The 18,972-nt window shown below is 41.0% G+C and overlaps 1 protein-coding gene and 1 pseudogene across 1 annotated transcript in view; both read right to left on the bottom strand.

Moving 5' to 3' along the window:
• Positions 1-18,972, bottom strand: part of Arid2 (AT-rich interaction domain 2) — a 131,194-nt gene that overhangs the window by 1,510 nt on the left and 110,712 nt on the right. The window contains exons 17-21 of the mRNA XM_041642560.1: positions 13,716-13,854; positions 13,545-13,630; positions 11,996-12,119; positions 11,813-11,904; positions 1-144 (exon numbers count right to left, since the gene is read on the bottom strand). The exon at positions 1-144 is cut by the window's left edge and continues 1,510 nt beyond it. Coding sequence (XP_041498494.1) covers positions 3-144; positions 11,813-11,904; positions 11,996-12,119; positions 13,545-13,630; positions 13,716-13,854 — 583 coding nt within the window. The 3' untranslated portion in view covers positions 1-2. The remainder of the gene's footprint in view (positions 145-11,812; positions 11,905-11,995; positions 12,120-13,544; positions 13,631-13,715; positions 13,855-18,972) is intronic.
• On the bottom strand, positions 15,158-15,266 carry LOC121441524 (annotated as a pseudogene).

Genomic DNA, 18,972 nt, shown 5'->3' with positions numbered 1-18,972 from the left:
TACTACAGCATTTCTGAGTCTTTTTCTTGTTCTTTACTCTGAACTGTAAAATTAAGTTCATAAAGGCATTTGGCAAGGGTGGAGGAAGCTTCCATGTTACTAATGGCTAGCACTGATAAGTTGTTTTCATGTCTCTTTAACAATCTAGAAAAAAAAAACACAACACAGATTATCAGTCTCCAGGATCATAGTTTAGATTCCTTATCACAGATTATACAACTAAAATAGAAACACCCTACAGTTCCATATCCGGCCAGCGTTAATACAGCTTTGTAGAAAGAGGAGGAACAAGCTAGACGTCAGTCAGCAGAGTTCACTAATGAGTACATTAACGACAACTTCTGGCCCCTGAACTCAATTGACTTTCTAGCTAGGCACGGTTTGTGTACACAAAAGGTTACACAACCTATTTCTGTATCTTCATTCAGGGTTTTAGAAATTTCACAAATCAGAAAGTTGCAGGCAAGGAACAAAAACATTTATGAACTTGAAATTTTCTGTCACAAAGGTCACAGTATTGATGTGGCTGAGGAATACTGAGAGGGCTGGGAAGGGAAGAGTGAACACAAGGACAGGAAGCTAAGGCAAGCACATTAACAACATGAGAAGGTGTGCAATGGTATAATCCTCACAGCACACTTCTTTCAAGTTGGGCTTAAGTCTGAACACTTTCATTTTAAACATCTGGAAAACAAGTCGAACAACAATGAGGGATTATTCCAGATCTTCACTATTTTCATTCAAGTAATCATGGGTCAGGGAAAGCAGAGGAGGGGCTGGAGAAATGGCCCCATGTTTGATTCCTAGCATCAATATCAGGTGGGTCAGTTTTCTTTATTCTGGTACTATGGGATCCGATACCTGACTTTGTAGGCAGAGCACACATGTGGTGCATATACAAGAATGTAGGTAAAATGCAGAAAATGAAATGAGTACATCTTAGAAAAAGAACAAAATCAGGAGGGGAAAAAATGGTGAAAATATTTCTGAAATTATAATGAAAACACTGTAGAGAAGTAAAGCATGGAAACAGAAAAATAATCTAGCTCAACACAATGTGGAAGACTGGAGAAAGCTGGGTGACGGAACGTGTGCACAGAATGTCCAAGGCCCTAGTTTCATTGCCCATGACTAGGAGTAAAATGTGGACACCAAGGGAACAAAACAAGGCAAGCATAACTCTATTCCAATATGAACAAAGTGCCGCTGCATGTAACTACAGAAACCAATCTCACAGTTCCTGCTGAAACACCTCATCGTCTGAGACAACTTCTATCAAGTCAAAGTCAGGCAAAATACCCTGTAGTATATATTACTGATTAGGACAATGGGGCGGGGTGGTACTCTACTGTTGTTTTTGTGTTACCACTTTCCAAAAGTCCAACACAATTCTGCTTTGTGGACTCTATGCATGACTTATTTAAAAATTTTATTTAACAAATTTTAAAATCAACTGAAAATTATCTAATTTTTCTAAAAAAAAAAAAAAACTCAGCTCAGCTGAGAGGCATGTACTTGGGAGGTAGATGAACCTCTCTACATTTGAGGCCAGGGTTATAGAAAAACCTATCTCAAAACCAAAGAAAACAAACTCAATGTTTTGGGGTGGGGGTGGTCCCTGCACATGCGTTATCACCCGGAGCCAGGTACATCCTGAGCCTTCATTTCTATAAGGTTAAAAATCAATATAAAAACCTAACTTCTTTCTGTTTATTCTCCCCCTGAATTTTCAACTTTACATGCTGGCCTAAGTTGTATTAATACAAACATTTTAAGATACAAATTATCTTCTAGGAAAACCAAGCAGTTTGAAGAAAGCTTATATACTACCAAAAAAAAAAAAAAAAACAAACCAACAAAAAACCAAAAACCCAGCACCAAGAGATAAAGAAATCTGTCTTTGTAGAAGAATGAAAATAGATCCATATCTATCACCATGCACAAAATTCAAGTCCAAATGGATCAAAGACCTCAACATAAAGCCAGCCACACTGAACCTTATAGAAGAGAAAGAGGGAAGTACACTTGAACGCATTGGCATAGGAGACCACTTCCTAAATATAACCCCAGCAGCACAGACACTGAGAGAAACAATTAATTAATGGGACCTCCTGAAACTGAAGAGCTGTAAAGCAAAGGACACGGTCAACAAGACAAAATGACAGCCTACAGAATGGGAAAAGATCTTCACTAACCCCACATCAGACTGAGGGCTAATCTCCAAAATATACAAAGAACTCAAGAAATTGGACACCAAAAGATTACATAATTCAATTAAAAAAAATGGAGTACAGACCTAAACAGAGAACTCTCAACAGAGGAATCTAAAATGGCTGGAAGACACTTAAGGAAATGTTCAACATCCTTAGTCATCAGAGAAATGCAAATCAAAACAACTCTGAGATGCCATCTTACACCTGTAAAAATGGCCAAGATCAAAAACATTGATGACAACTTCTGCTGGAGAGGTTGTGGGGAAAAGCGGACACTCCTGCATTGCTCGTGGGAATGCAAGCTGATACTTTGGATACTTTGGATATCAGTGTGGCGATTTCTCAGAAAATTAGGAAACAACCTTCCTCAAGACCCAGTAATACCACTTTTGGGTATATATCCAAAGGATGTTCAATTGTGCCACAAGGATATGTGCTCAACTATGTTCATATAGCAGCTTTGTTTGTCATAGCCAGAACCTGGAAACAACCTAAATGCCCCTCGACCAAAGAATGGATAAGAAAAATGTGGTACATTTACACAATGGAATACTACACAGCAGAAAAAATATCGACAGCTTGAATTTTGCAGGAAACTGGATGGAGCTAGAAAACATTATTTTGAGTGAGGTAACCCAGACACAGAAAGAAAATTATTACATGTACTCACTCATAGGTGGTTTTTAAACATAAAGCAAAGAAAGCCAGCCTGCAAACCACAATCTCAGAGAACTTAGACAACAATGTGGACACTAAGAGAGACTTAGGTAGATCTAATCTACATGGGAAGTACAAAATAGAAAAAGACAAGATCTCCTAAGTAAATTGGGAGCATGCGGACCTTGGGGAGGGATAAAGGGGGAAGGAGAGAGGCAGGGAGAGGAGCAGAGAAAAATGTAGAGCTCAATAAATATCAATAAAAAATGTATAAAAGGGGAAATCTGTCTTGAGAAACAAAACAGAAAAGCTTAGGTTTTAGACACGGGCATTGCTGGAGATGGGAAGGAGAATTAATTAGAATGGAAAACAGGATTAAGAGACAATTGAGGACCCCTTTCAATCTCATTTCCAAAATGCAAACCCTCATTTTAACTGTCTTTAAAACTGCTTACCCACAAAAGGTGAGAGAATTAGAGGCATTTTCCATGGAGAGAAAAAAAACAAAATTCCTCTTTACAGAACTGACACTGGGGACTCCTAATGGATAAACTAGCGTACCGAGATCACCTACAGATGGCAACTGCAAGCCAGAACTGCCCGCTCTCACATTCTTCCTTTACTGTATTTTGATACGGTCTTGCAATGAGGTCCACACTGACCTCCATCCAGCCCGTGACCCATCCTTCTATGACAGGTGTCCATCGTCATATGCCTGGTTTAGAGATTTTATTCTTAAAATATAAAGGAATCCCTAAAGTACTCAAACATTTGAGGAAAGAAAAAGTATAGAAAAGAGCAGGAAAAAAATCTGAACAATACGAGCACTAGCATCCTCAGCCACCAAACTCAACATTGTCAGGACGTCATAAAACTGCAGCTGGGAACAAATAAGGTCCTCAAGGAACAGTGAAAACCCCACAAGTTTGAGGATTAAGTAAAAAAGATTTCCTGAAGAGATTAAAAAAAAATTAAAAGCCAAAAGAAATAAAAAAAAACCCATGGAAACTTGTCATTATCAAAGTATATGAATCCATACTCAATACATCCATTCAACTGAAGGGCTCACCCAGACCTAGGGAACCCAGAACAGCATGGGACTGGCAGAAACACACAGACACAACAGTGCACCAAATCACTTGTGCATCTGTAGCCAGCTGAAGAAGATGCACAGACACTGGAGAAAACAAGTGAGGGTTGGTCCACAAGTAATTCTGTAACAATGAGAACAATCAATGCAAAATGGACAAGACAGCTATGAGATATAAAACTGTTCTGAGAAAATAGAAAGGCAAACCCTTGGTCATGGAACAGGCAATGCTCTAGGAGAAAATCTCTGCTCAGCAACGGAAATGACTACGAGGGTGAGAGAACATGGAGGAGCTACCTGTAGAGCATGCATCTGACAGAGGAACAGCCAGGGCATCTAAGGGACAGCAAAATCTCAACCTCAAAATGCCAACCACCCAATTAAAGAATGGGCAACTCGCTTAAAAACTCATTTCTTTAAAAACAGATATAAAAATTGTTGAGAACTATATGGCCTAGTATCAGTCACCAGAGAAATGCAAAAGGAAACGATACTGCCCCACTCAACAGCAATAACTATTTTATTATCAAAAGTCAAGCTATGTGCACTGCTGGTGGGACTGCTAATCAGCAGATGCCCAGGAAAACAGTACTGATACCTCACAAAACAGAAAAGGCCATCTTGTGGTCTAGATGTCAAGTGGTGTGCTAAAGGCTATTCTGTGCAGGGGCTGAGCTTTGGGAGAGCAGTTTCTGACTTCATCTATTATCCATCAATGTACTAATACTCTGATCACATCACTGGGGCTGTGTGTGTGTAAGAGTTGGCTGTTGGGCCTGAGCTGGAGGAAATACAGTCATAGGATGAGTAGCCTCCTGTCACATGTTCCTACTCATGACAGTTCTTTAGAATTATTTATTTTTTTATGTGTATTGGTGTCTTACTTGCATGTATGTGTGAGGGTGTTGGATCCCCTAGAACTGGAGTTACAGACCAATGTGAGCTGCCATATGGGTGATGGGAGTTGAACCTAGGTCGTCTGGAAGAGCAACCTGTGCTCTTAAACTGCTGAGCAATCTCTCCAGCTACACTCACAGTTCCAAAAGCAATCTTTTTCTTTTCTTCCTCCCTCTTTCCCGCCAGGGTATTGTTGTGTAGCCCTGGCACTGGCTTGCAACTTGCTCTGTATATCTGTACTAATGAAAAGCTAACAAAATTAAAGCACTCTGCCATTTTACCGCAGTACCATTCATAAGAGCAAGAACTGGAAACATCTGAAGTGTTCATCAACTAATGAACGAACAAGAAAACATGATCCACACATAAATGAAATGCTAATCAGCCATGAAAACAAACATCCTACCAAGTGTGTCTACAGTTCACTGCTGTTCACCATACAGCGTGAAAAGTCACTAGGCACAGAAAGACAAGGACTACATGACCTTATGCATAGAACGGCTGATCTCAATCAAACTGAGTAGATGGTACTTAGCGGGGTCTAAGGACGGTATGGGGAGGAAAACTGGGGAAAGGTTGATCAGTGAGTACTAAGGCACTGTTTGGAGCCAGAGGCTCTGGTGCGACTGTATGGAATGTAAGGTGGACTACTGTAATGGAAGGTGGACTACTGTAATGTAAGGTGGACTACTGTAATGTAAGGTGGACTACCGTAATGGAAGGTGGACTACCGTAATGGAAGGTGGACTACCGTAATGGAAGGTGGACTACCGTAATGGAAGGTGGACTACCGTAATGGAAGGTGGACTACCGTAATGGAAGGTGGACTACCGTAATGGAAGGTGGACTACCGTAATGGAAGGTGGACTACCGTAATGGAAGGTGGACTACCGTAATGGAAGGTGGACTACCGTAATGGAAGGTGGACTACCGTAATGGAAGGTGGACTACCGTAATGGAAGGTGGACTACCGTAATGGAAGGTGGACTACCGTAATGGAAGGTGGACTACCGTAATGGAAGGTGGACTACCGTAATGGAAGGTGGACTACCGTAATGGAAGGTGGACTACCGTAATGGAAGGTGGACTACTGTAATGGAAGGTGGACTACTGTAGATTTCAAAGAGGCAGAAGAATGGAATCTGAACGCTTGTACCACAAAAACAAAACAAAACAAAAAGATAAAATGAAGGTGGGCTTTACGCATTATACAATGTGCGTGTGTGTATCAAAGCATTACAGAACACCTCATTAATATGTACAATTGTTTTGGTAACAGTTAAAACAACCTATAAGATACCACAGTCACTATATCTTAGAAAGCCAGAAATATGGTAAACTTCGGAGTAGAAAAATAGACCACCTGCAAAGAAATGTGACCTAGAATGCCACTGAACTCTAACAGCACAGCTGGGGAAGACCGGCAGCAAAAATACTTTTCCAAATCAGAATTTCACATCTAGACAAAAGACAGGGTTTCTCTATGTAGCCTTGTACTGTAGACTCAGGCTGGCCTTGTACTCATAGATCTGCCTCCTTCTGCCTCTGTAGTTCTGGGATTAAAGGCCTGTGCCACAAATACACAGCTCCATAGGCATATTCTTAATAAACATTAGGAAAATACCAGAAGAATCTGCTTAAATTCATGAAAGCTACTAAGGCAGAGGCGAGGAGGCACGGGACTGCTCTCGGAAGCTCTACAATGACTTGGGATTCCACAGTTCTTCTGACACGTGGTTTATCATCATACACACTTAAAACAATCCATTGGTAATGGTGCAAGCATGGCTACAATCACTTTTGAGTATTTTGTGCACCCCAACCAGAACCCAAGCTCATTAGCTGTCATTTCCCATTCTTTCCAAGTCTGTTTTGTTATATTACTTTTTCATTTTTATGAAAAAAAATATGTAATATGAACTTAACCAATTAGATAACATCAAGTATATTGATTCTGTAGTGTAACTATTGTTACTATCTGCAGTCCTTTTATTTTACAACAGATCATTTTATATATCAAACAATTTCCCACTCCCCAACTCACATTAATTCAGTGGTTCTCAACCTTCCTAATGCTGCAACCCTTTAATACAGTTCCTCATGGTGTGCTGACCCCAACAATAAAATTACTCTCTTTGCTACTTCATCACTGTAATTTTGCTACTGTTATGAATCATAATGTGAGACAGAAGTTTGCCAATGATGTTGCGACCCACAGTTGAGAACCTTGGGCTTAACTGGTCTGTCTGTGCTTGTTCTGGTAGAAACCACACAGAACTGGGACACTGATCCCACATGCCTGGCTTACTTAGTCAGGACGTCCTCAAGGTTCACAGCTGTGGCCTGCACTAGCACTTTCTCCTTTCTAATGGTGCAGGAGCACCCACTTTAAGTCTACCTATGATATCTCTCTCCTTGAAGAGCTAGCTGATGCAGGTTTCCACAGCAGCCAGGGCATTTGTATATAGTTTCAATAAGGATCCCTTACCAACTATGTGATTTTGCAACCATTTTCTTACTCTATGATTTGCCATTTACTGTTGACAATGTCTTTTGATGTGCAAGTTTTAGTTTCAGGAAGTTCAGTTTGTCCGGATTCTGTTTGCTTCACTTGTAGCATACAAGAAGCCTTTGCCTCATGTTTGCTTCTACTTGGTGAGTAGTTTTAGCTCATTTATGCAACTCATTCATCTATTTTGAGCTAGGATATATATGGCAATAGCAGCTGTTCGATTTCTTTTACAAATATAAGTCTAGTTTTCCAAACATCATTTGCTGGAGACAGCCTGAGACTGAGAAACTGGCAGCCTTCTTCAAGAGCTCTCAGCTGTGTGGTAAGGTCCACGCTGGGGTCTCTCCTCTGCTCTCTCGAGCTGCCTGTCTTTAACCAGGAGCACAGGCATAATATCTGTGCAGCGAGTTCTAACACCAGGAAGTTACTATGAGCACTCTGACTTTGTTGTTCTTTGTCAAGATTATTTTTACCTTTTTGAGTGCCTTTCAGGATGCATTAATCTATTTCCAAAAAAAGTAACTGCTGTCACTTTGATAGGGGAAATCTTAAAAAATAAATTTATATATGTTTGCCTGCATGAATGTCTGTGTGCCAGAAGAGGGCACTGAAGCTCTTGGAACTGGAGTTGTGAGCAGCCATACAGATGCTAGAAACTCAACCTGGATCCTCTGGAAGAGCAGACAATTCTCTTAAGCACTATTTCTCCAGTGCCTATATTGGCACTTGACCTTTCGCCCATGAACATGGGCTATCTTCCTATTTATTCATGTATCCTTTAAATTCTCAGCAATATTTTATTATTTTCAACATATAAATTTCCAGATTTAGCTAGTTCCTAAGTGTTTTGTTCTTTCGATGTTGTTATAAGTGTGATACTTTCTTAATTTCTCTTTGGGATTGCTCATGATTAATGTATTTAATCAAAAGGACTATCTGGGGATAGCAGAGATGGCTCAGTGGTTACAGCATTTCTTGCTCTCTCAAAGGATTCGAATTTGGTTCCCAGCACACACATGGTAGCCTCTCAGCCATCTCCAGTTCCAGGGGAACCGATACTTTTTATTGACCTCGACTGGCACCAGGCATGGATGTGGTGAACATGTGTGTGTGTGTGTGTGTGTGTGTGTGTAGGAAAACCCCCAAACATAAAATTAAAAAAGCACTTAAAAAGCATTAGTTGATTTTCAAATAAGATCTAAGTATTATTCAGTTATCAAAAGAAAACAAATTTTGAGACTTCACCAGAGCTGAAACTCAATGAGAAGGGATAAAATGCATCATTCAAACTATCAGATCCTGACATTAAAACAAAAATACCCTCTTACACCTACCATTTTCCATGTGCAGGGTACTGTATGTTGAAATAAAGGTAAACTAACATCTACCTCTTAATCTAAATGTTCTTATTAAGAATAGAAATATGTTTTAGTATTATTTCACTAGCAAAGGGATTCCTTACATTCTCCTTCATGTACTGGGATTTCAGACACAGAAAGGTCCAGCATAGAAAATGCTCAGGGAAGGACACAGTCAAGATGGGCTGGATGCGAAGAACTTGGTGGGCTGCTGTGAGACAAGGTATCACCATGCATCCTAGGCTGACTTCAAATTTGCAATTCCCTAATGTACCCTTCATAATCTTGCCTGATGGTGGCTTGCATTTGTAGGAAGCCACTATTCCAAGACCCTAAGTACTGACATTCCAGAATACATTTGCATGACAACAGTCTACATGCAAAACAAGAAGTCAACCAGAAGCGAACAGGCCAAAGTAATAACTTCTGGCTCTGTGACTTATAGTCAGAGAAATGGGCTTTGTCATACAAGCCCAAGCATGCAACCAGCTTCCATGAAGGAACAGCCCTAAGGAAAAGTTATCTTGGGAACTCTAACCATTACACAAATTCCAATCAGATCTCTGGCAGGAAAGGAACCTGCCAGTTCCCTTTCCTTCTGTCTATCACATACATACTGAATGACTGTCACTAAAAAGCAACAATTTAAATAAACACCCAATCTCTCTACCTTCAAAGAGCTCCACATGCAGCAGAAAGGACACAGAGTTATCTGAACAGGGCCAGAGGAAGACACCAGGAATGGGGGTAGGAAGCCCGGATGCAGATTTCCTAAGCTGTGTTTGGGCAGTATTCTAATGTTCATGCTGGAATGGGTACAATCTGAATATTCAAAATGCTTACAGAACAGAGATTAAAAAAATCCAAAGACAGACAGCTTAGAGAAAAAGAACAAGAATAAACCAGTGGGGAATGAAATGCAGCCTAAGAAAGGCCGCAGGGACTGCAGAGCAGGCTCAGTGAAGAGCACTGGTTACTTTTCCAGAGGACTGGGTTTAATTCCCAGCACCCACATGCTGGCTCTCAACCACTATAACTCCAATTCCAGAGGACACAACACCCTCTTCTGGCCTCTGTGGGTACTGCACACATATAGTGCCAAGAGATACCTGCAGACTAAACTCCCATACACATGAAAAAAAAAGGCTATAGAAAGCAGTACTCATCTGCACAGATTCACAGAAATAGCACACACTAACAGGAAGGACAGCAGAACCTGCAACAGATGTGCAGAGGCGAAGACAGTCTAATGTGAAGGGGAGCACACATTAGTTTTTCTGTGGCTGCAAAGCAGGCTACAACAGAAAACAGGGTGAGCAGGAGAGTGGGGAAGGAGGAACATACAGAAGACACTGGTGTCCTGACAGAGCCGGGTAAGCCTTAACATTAAAAAAGTCATTATTTAGCTGGGTGGTGGCGCACGCCTTTAATCTCCTGACCTAAAAGTGACTTCCCTGAGGACTAACTTCCATAGCACTGGAAGGTCCTCTGTAAGCTTCCAAGGGAGGGAAGCCTATCAACCACAATAATGGCCAGCATGGCAAGATAGTCTATCACAAGGACAACCAGATATTTCTAAGGGTACAGCATTGGACTTAAGGCCTGCTCAAGAGGAGAAAACCACACCTGGTGCTGGAAACTATCTAGGGCTACGGGGGCATAAACCTTAGAAGAGAACCTATTCCTACAACTCTATTAGAGCGGAATAATTTCTGATTACACTCTGAATGCTCACACCCATAGCTAGATGTAGCTCTAGCTCAGGAATCACTGAAGAACAGCAGAACAATTTTAGAGGCAAAGGAACAGGAAATTTGTTGTGAGGCTGTATCTCCAACAAATGACAGGGAAGCTTTATTGATGAAGACCAACAATATGGCTGCCTAAACAAGACCTCACCAAGTACAGTACCAAGACATTCTAGTGTGCTCTATCCACAGACAAAGAACTATAGGCAACCATGGACTGCTTTTTGAGAGAGGAAATAGTCTTCCCCAGGAATGAACCCCCTTAATCTGTTAACTAATACCAAGTCATCAGCCCTAAAATCAGACATACACAAGTAACAATACTATGTGTGTGTTGAGTGTTGTATGTGGGTAGCAATAGCAATTACAGAAAATGAGGCCAGGAATATGGGAGGGAACAGGGCAAGAACAGACATGGAGGAGTTGGAGGGAAGAAATGAAGGAGAGAAATGATGCAGTTATGTTTTAATTAAAAAATTATCACAAAAATTTAAAGAGCTGGTATAGTACAAATATCTTCTTTTGTAATTCCACAATTCTTATTCTTTGAAAATCTACTTTAAATATTATAATACCTAAAACAATTTGATTGACTATAGAGAGAAGGAATTTGTAGGTGATAGGTCTATTTAGTAAGAGGTACCCTGATAGCTTCTAGGCTGCTCAGTTGAGGATATGGAAAGAGTAGCAAGAAGATGGGCTGAGGAGAAACCCTGCAGGAGTATTATGACTCATAATAGCAATGAAATAATTTTATGGATGGGGTCACCACCATATGAGGAATTGAATTTAAGGGTTGCAGCATTAGGAAGGCTGAGAACCACTGCTTTTAGAGGAATATAGCAGAGCATATTCTTGCAAGGATAAAGAGTCATTTCTACTTAAAAATTTATCTACAGATCAGGCTGTTGCTGATGTCTATTAGAAAGTAATTATAAAACATCAAAAGTATTACAGTGATTCTAATATTCACGGCTTTGATAGGCTTATTAAAAATGCCAACTGTCAAATGGAACTGAATTGATTTCACGTGATGCAAATGGCCAATTCCCTCTTTTCCCCAACAAGCACTCAGGTTCTGTCCTCAGAACTTTGTTTTCTTCTGTAAATGCTGTAGCCAGGAAGAAAATTGACAATAAAATAAGTTAAAGGCTTGTTTTCTGTAGTTTCCACTTTATTTTCGGCTTTGGAAAGACCATGGTACCTGGCCTTACCATAAGATTTTGGAAACATTCACAAATCAATTAAAAAAATAGCAAATAAGAGATAGGTAATATCATCAACTCACACAGAGAAATACAGTAAGTTTGCTTTGATTATGGAAACAGATTACTCACCTGCGCCCACACTCTGAATATTTACCAATATTTTTTAATATTAAGGCAGCTGTTAGTCGGATGTGTTTAGTTATTGGTCCCTCTTTTTCATCCTTAAAAAGAACGGAGAATATAAAAAAAAGAATAAAGATCTAAATCCACAGGGCCACATCTTTACAGACAAGGGTTTCAAGGAGCACTTACTGTAAAGTCCCGGAAGACAAGGTTCCTTGAGCCTCTCCTAAGAGCCATGAGTGCGGCGCTGGGGTGACTGGCAATGGCCTTCTGTGCTCTAGGAGCTGAGCCTGTGTTCCCTACAGCTGGCTGCCTAAATTGACCAGACAGACAATGTTAACTGCACAGACAGACAACTGTGACCCCACCCCCTTGCCAGCCCACACAAACAGGTCTCTGTTTTAGGGCTTGAATTTTCCAGCCTGTTCTTTACAGGGTTTTACTATGTGCTCGACCTGGCCTTGAACATTCCATGTCCCTGCCTGAGGCAATACAGGAAGCACTATACACCACGCAGTCCATCAGTTTCATTTTTATTTTTATTTTTGGTTTTTTTTCGAGACAGGGTTTCTCTGTGGTTTTGGAGCCTGTCCTGGAACTAGCTCTGTAGACCAGGCTGGTCTCGAACTCACAGAGATCCGCCTGCCTCTGCCTCCCAAGTGCTGGGATTAAAGGCGTGCGCCATCACCACCCGGCAGTCCATCAGTTTCAAAGCAAACAACAGATGTACTGCACAATCCATCTCTAAAGTTCCTATCCCAGGAAAGGAGGCAGTAACAATAACTTAACACAGCACCACAGTTGTAGAGCTCTCATCTTTGAAAGTACTGTGAAGCTATGTGTTAGGGAGGAAACCAGCAATTTCAGATTACAAAAGAAGCTGACCTGTGGATCAGAACCTGTGTTAAGGACTGTATTCACATACGGTGCTTTCTTAACAATCTGACTTTCAACCAGTTCTTGTCCACTATTTTTAATTAAAGACATAGGGTGGAAGGACTGAGAGACTATAGTATAAACTCCCAATAAAACCACTGCCAGTGTCTGTGGCCAAGCAGACCAGCTGTACCGCCTGCTGAGCTGGAAGGCAGCGTGGAAAAGGCACTGGAGGATGTAGTCTAACAAACTGTGCGTCTTCTGAAACTTGTAATCCAGGGATATTTCTAATGTTTTTAAAATAAATTCTGAATATTAAAAATATAATGTAGAGGGGGCTAGAGAGATGGCTGCTCTTCCAGAGGTCCTGAATTCAATTCCCAGTAACATACCGCGCCTCCAAAATATATAATCTTCATATGTAAGCCAGAATGTATAGTATGTATATGTTTATATGTGTGCATGTATGTGTATAAAGAAATCTCTTTCCCATTGTCAAATACATGTTTACACCCTTTAAAAAAACCTAATAGTTCTTCTAATTCACAATGCTTCCTCCGGTGCTGTCTGCCTACTGGTGTCTCTCCAGAGCCAGGGCTGCCTCACAGACCACACAGTGCAATCTCTATGGGAACAGATACCTACGAAGAGGCAGATAAGGAGAGAATGTATGTAGTTTGAGCAGAATCTCCTAGCTTGGTAGTGAGAGCTGGGTTAGAACACAGGCTTTGGATTTCCCATATGCTAAGTTTCTTTGTGCTGTTCTCGTGCTTTGCCTAGCTGTTTACTTTTTCAGTGCCCTGACCACTGCAGTGACTGCTTGTTCTTTATGCCCGATAGTAAGGAAACTAATTTTCTTTACTTGGTAGAAGATTTTTGATTTGCCACTTGTCCTGGTTCATCTTGTTTTAATCCTGCAAGCAGAGCATCCTTTGAACAGTGCTTATCCTTAAGGAGAAAAGAAAAAAAAATATGTTATAACCTTTAATGTAACCAGATGAATTACTAAGCAAATAGCATCAAGAAAGTATACCTGTAAGTGGGTAATAAAAGAAAACCTCTGCCGCTGAAAAGGCTCACAACCTTCCCAAAGACACTGCCCTGGATAGACGTCTTTTCCTCCATGTTCAGTAGCTGCATGGTAGAACACCTGTGAGGGTGTCTGAAACCACCTAGGAAAAGAGAAAGCAAAAATATCTGACACTCAGATAAATTCTTTAAATCATGTTGATATAATAGATTTTTAAAAATTCTTAAGAAATCTTGGCTACAGTTTTTTAAAAAGATTTTATTTTTGATCATGTGTAGCTTGTGTGTGCACACGCACATCTGTGCAGGCACCTGCAGTGTCCAGCAGAGGGCACTGGATTCCATTTTTTGGCTATTACGTAACTGTGTCTATGTTTGAATAAATTAAAAAGTATTTTTAAAGACTGACTTATGTTTCCGTGTATAAATATTTTGCCTGTACACATGTATATGTGTTATCTGTGTTCTTGGTGCCCCCAGATGTTAGAAGAGGGTGTTGGATCCCTGGGAACTAGAGTTACAGATGGTTGTGAGCTGCCATGTGGGAGCTGGGAAGAGAACCTAAGTCTCTTTTTTAAATGCTGAGCCATCTTTCTAGTCCCGAATCAATTTTTAATGCATATAATCTATCCAGCATCTCAAATTAATATCAGTCCAGGATATTGGATATTTAAAACAGATTTAAAGAAGAATGTAATTACTGAATTAAAAAAGACAATCTTAGTACTCCAAATATCTCACACACATGAAACAAACGCAACTGGAACGCTGTCACAAGGGACATTCTTATTATATTCAAATTTCACTGAGAGTCTATTACATTACTATCTGAAAATAATTTTTGGGCTGTATAATGATGTTTTGATTAATGACAGATTGCATACATGACTTATAAAAGTATGATGAGACTAAAAACTTCCTATCACCTAAGTGACATTGTAGCCAACTGGTACAGAAGTTGGTATAAACCAATAGTCAGCCACACAAAGGACAATAGTTAATGCATAAAATAAGACATTTGATAATGATAACATATGTAATTGCCTTATCTATTATAATTTTTTCTTTTCCTTAGAGCTTTCGTGTGTAGCAGATATAGGCTTCTATAAATACAGGCTCCATGATGCCTGTACGATGAAGAATCACCTAAGTCCCCATGTCTCAGAATGTATCTTGGTTAAGGGATGCCGTTATGTACTACTTGTGACTTATGAGAAGGACTGAAGTATTAACCACTTTGCAGAACATAACCTAAAACATTTCTGTGATACATGAAGTTGGCAATGATGTGAAAAAAGATGGCTAATTTTGAAAATTTTGCTTTGAGAACAGGTCTCACAATGTAGCCCTTACTGCTCCAAATGGCCATCCTCCTGCCTCTACCTTTTGAATGCTGGACCACACACCACATCTAGCCAAATAGTGTTTCCTTGCATCATTTTTTTAAGCCTACAGTACCCGGTATTCCCAGGCAGTCTCCCATCCAAGTACTAACCAGGCCTGACCCTACTTAGCTTCCGAGATCAGGCACATTCAGGGTGGTATGGCTGTAGACCCTTGCATCAATTTTAACTGCTGAGATGTATACACAATTGTGTGTAAATGACTTTAAGATAGCAAAGGTTTGTTACCCTACCCATTAAAGGCTGTACTTGGCACTCCTCTCCAGTTCCTTTCCCACCCCTGAGTCATGCACTGGCTGTAGTAGGTAGTTCAGGATGAAGTTCTAAGGTATCTAGTTCTAATGCAGCCAGTTTCAATCATTGTACAGGTGTGAAGACAGTGAAGGGTCCACACTAATATGATAAATGATCTGAAGTTATAAGTTCAAATGTAATACAGGGGGAAGAGCTAGGCCTGGTGGCACCTACCTATAATCCCAACACTTGGAAGGCTGTGGGCCAAGGCAAAACTAGGCTACCTAGCAAGTTGCTGTCTCAACACACCCTCCACGCTCCAAAATGGAGAGCTAATCTAAAGAATGAAGCAAACGTATATGGACAATACAGATTATGCATTTTTCGGGGAAGGGAATAATCAATGACTAGTTACTGCTTATTACCGTATCTAAAAGAACTTTCCTCACGCCTTCCTTTCTAGCAGTCACCAAGCTCACTCCTCAAATCATAAAAGCATACTCAGGTAATGAACCCGGAGATTAAAGAATTCATTTCCTCTGGCCTTCTCTGTACTCTGCTGATTAGATGCTCGCCATTCCCACCATAATATGCATCTTTAGTCAAACTGTAACCGTGTTTTCTTCAGCATACTGTACTGTCGTCAATGTGCTCCTCTGGACAGGCTTACATGGTGACATTCTTAAACATGTCACTTACTGGAAATCTAGTCTTGACATTGTTTTTAAAACCACCTGATGATAGATGGCTCTATCTATTTATGATAGATAAATAGATGGGAGCGATAATCACTAGTCATTGTGTCTGGTGATATGAGTAGCAACAGAAACCTCCTATACTTTCACCTCCTATTTTGCTAACTCCTTTCTGTTTGAGACAGTGTCTCACCGCGGAGCTCGGGCTGACCTTGAACGATCCCATGTGCCACCACCCCAGCCTGTCTTACTAACTCTTAATTCTGATATAGTCTCAGGATTCCATGACATGCCACTAAGCTACTGCATCCATTCTCGAGTGATTCACCAGTCAGGACTCATCAGAACTGGCCCACAGTCAATGCTGACTAACTGAGCAGTGTGAACTTGTGAACAATGAATGTCCCAGTTGTATCTTCCTCTCCAAAGGAGACACATTCCTGACAGAGCTTAGTGCTTCCTCTCTCCCTCCATAGCCTCTCGGAGCTCGGCTACCGTCCCCAGGCTGGCTCTATGATTTGCTCACTGAGTTCTATATTTTCTTTGACTCTCCTATCTTTCCCTCTCTACTGATCACAATGTTTAAGAAGAGTGTAGATGCTAGGGCCATCATGCCCGATGTGTATTATTTTATAGTCAAGGCCGGGCGGTGGTGGCGCACGCCTTTAATCCCAGCACTCGGGAGGCAGAGGCAGGCGGATCTCTGTGAGTTCGAGACCAGCCTGGTCTACAAGAGCTAGTGCCAGGACAGGCTCCAAAACCACAGAGAAACCCTGTCTTGAAAAAAAAAAAAAAAGCAAAAAAAAATGTTATTTTATAGTCAAATGAGACCGCGTCGCTGGCTGCTAAAAACTAGGAGTACCAATTATCTTGGTAGAGGGCTAGGCACATTGTATTATATCCAGTTGTAAGAGTTTAAGATGGGAGGGAGATGACAAGTCTAATTTCACTGTTAAAATTCCTTATTCCGAAGCTGGAGAGATGGCTGGTTGGTTAAGAGGACACACTGCTATTACAGACAAGTTCAGTTCTCAGTATCCATGGCAGATGGATAAGCTTACAGTTGCCTAGCTCCAGCTCTAGGAGAATCAGATGCTTCTGTCCTTGGCAGACACTTGCACTAACATGCATAGACTCGCTAATACATAATTAATTTTCTTTAAACTACAAAAATCAAAGCAGATCTCTGCAAGTGGTATATATAGTAAGTTCTAGGCCAGTCAAGGGTATGTGGTAAAACCCAGTCTCAACAAACAAGCAAGCAAACAAAGATTTAGAGACATCAAGATATGTTTATTTGGTTTTTGTTTGTTTGCTTATTTGTTTTTGAGACAGGGTTTCTCTGTGTAACAGTCCTAGCTGTCCTGGAACTAGTTCTTGTAGACCAGAATGGCCACTAATTAAGAAAATGCTCTACAGGCTTGCCATAGACTGATCTTAGGGAGGTATTTTCTTACATGAGGTTCCCTCTTCTCAGATGACTTTAGTTTGTGTTCAGTTGACATAAACTAGCCAGCACAATTGACCCCTTGTCAACCTGACACACACCACATCACTGTTAAGCCACCTTTCCTTTCACATCCATCCCTAAGATCTCATTAAAAACAGAATAACTTTAAAAGTCACAGTCTTTATAAATTCCTTAACATTAAAAACTCAGTCCCGTTAACACATTCAGTATCTTTAAAAGTCCAATATCTCTTTTAAAAAAAGTTCAAAATCTTTCAACTCTGGGTTTCTGGGGGGGGGAAAAAAAGTTAAATACTTCTGTATTTCAAGAGGGAAGACCCTGGACACAGTAACAATCAGATGAAAGCGAAACCAAACTCCAACATGTAAATAATGAAATGCTCATCCAGGTTCTGGCATCCACTCACAATCTTCTGGACTCTTGTGGTCACTTCTCTAGCTCTGCCCTCTGCGGCACACAGTCTGTCGTCTAAGCTAGGGCAAAGTCCACTCCACTGCTGGTGGATATCCCAAGGTACTGGAGTCTCTCAAATGCTGGGGTCTTCTGCTGCAACTGGGCTGCACTTTTACCAATAGATTCTCATAGGCTCTCCTCATGGTACCAAGCCTCAACTTCTCTGCATGACCCCTTCAGTCCTGGGCCTTCAACTTTCACTGAGGCTGTACCTTCACCAATGGCTGAGTCTCCTGGCTTCTTAAGTGCCAAGCCTCAGCTGCTCTCCATGACTACTTCATGCCTTTAAACCCAGTACCATCTAGGTCACTCTTACACTGTACCAAGCTCAGCTGCCAGCATGAGGTGCAGCCTTGGCCACCTCTGGAACACAGCTTCTGGGTGCTGACCCTGAGGAAACACTTCCTAGGACACTGGGAAGAAGAGCTCAGTGATGCTGTTTTCTTCTTGGTCACTCCTAAAGGCTCAGCTCCAGGTAATCAGCATCCCAGTAAAACAAAGGCTTTTCTTTAGCACTTCTAGTTTCTTGTTAATCACAGCTGAGTCTTGAGCCTCAGCTGACCAGACACCACAGACTCTTCACACAAAAGGCCTGGTAGAGTCTTTGCTTTCCTCTGAAACCTCCTAAGCCAGGTTTCCATCCTCTGCACTGCTCTCAACAGTCTTCTCTTCCAGGCTCCCACAGAACAGCCCACTGAGCTCTCAACACTCAATGACTTCTAGCTCAAAGTCCCAAAGTCCTTCCACGGCCCCCCCAACCGCTGTAACACGGTCAAGTCTGTCACAACTATGCCCACTATAATGGTACCACCTTGTTTTAGTTAGGGTTTCTACTGAGTGATAAAACAGCATGACCAAGACAACTTGGTGAGGAAAGGGTTTATTTCAGCTTACACTTCCAGGTGACAGTCCATCACTAAGAAAGTCAAATCAAGAAACTATCCATGACAGATATACATATACATTCCTAAACATAACCAGTTCCGTCCAGATACTTTTTCTTCT

Source organism: Microtus oregoni, unplaced genomic scaffold (assembly GCF_018167655.1).
Source record: "Microtus oregoni isolate MIOR12 unplaced genomic scaffold, Mior012 000077F_ref0000221, whole genome shotgun sequence".
Lineage (NCBI taxonomy): Eukaryota > Metazoa > Chordata > Mammalia > Rodentia > Cricetidae > Microtus > Microtus oregoni.
The sequence above is the reverse complement of the archived record's forward strand: the minus strand, read 5'-3'. Positions and strand labels throughout refer to the sequence as shown.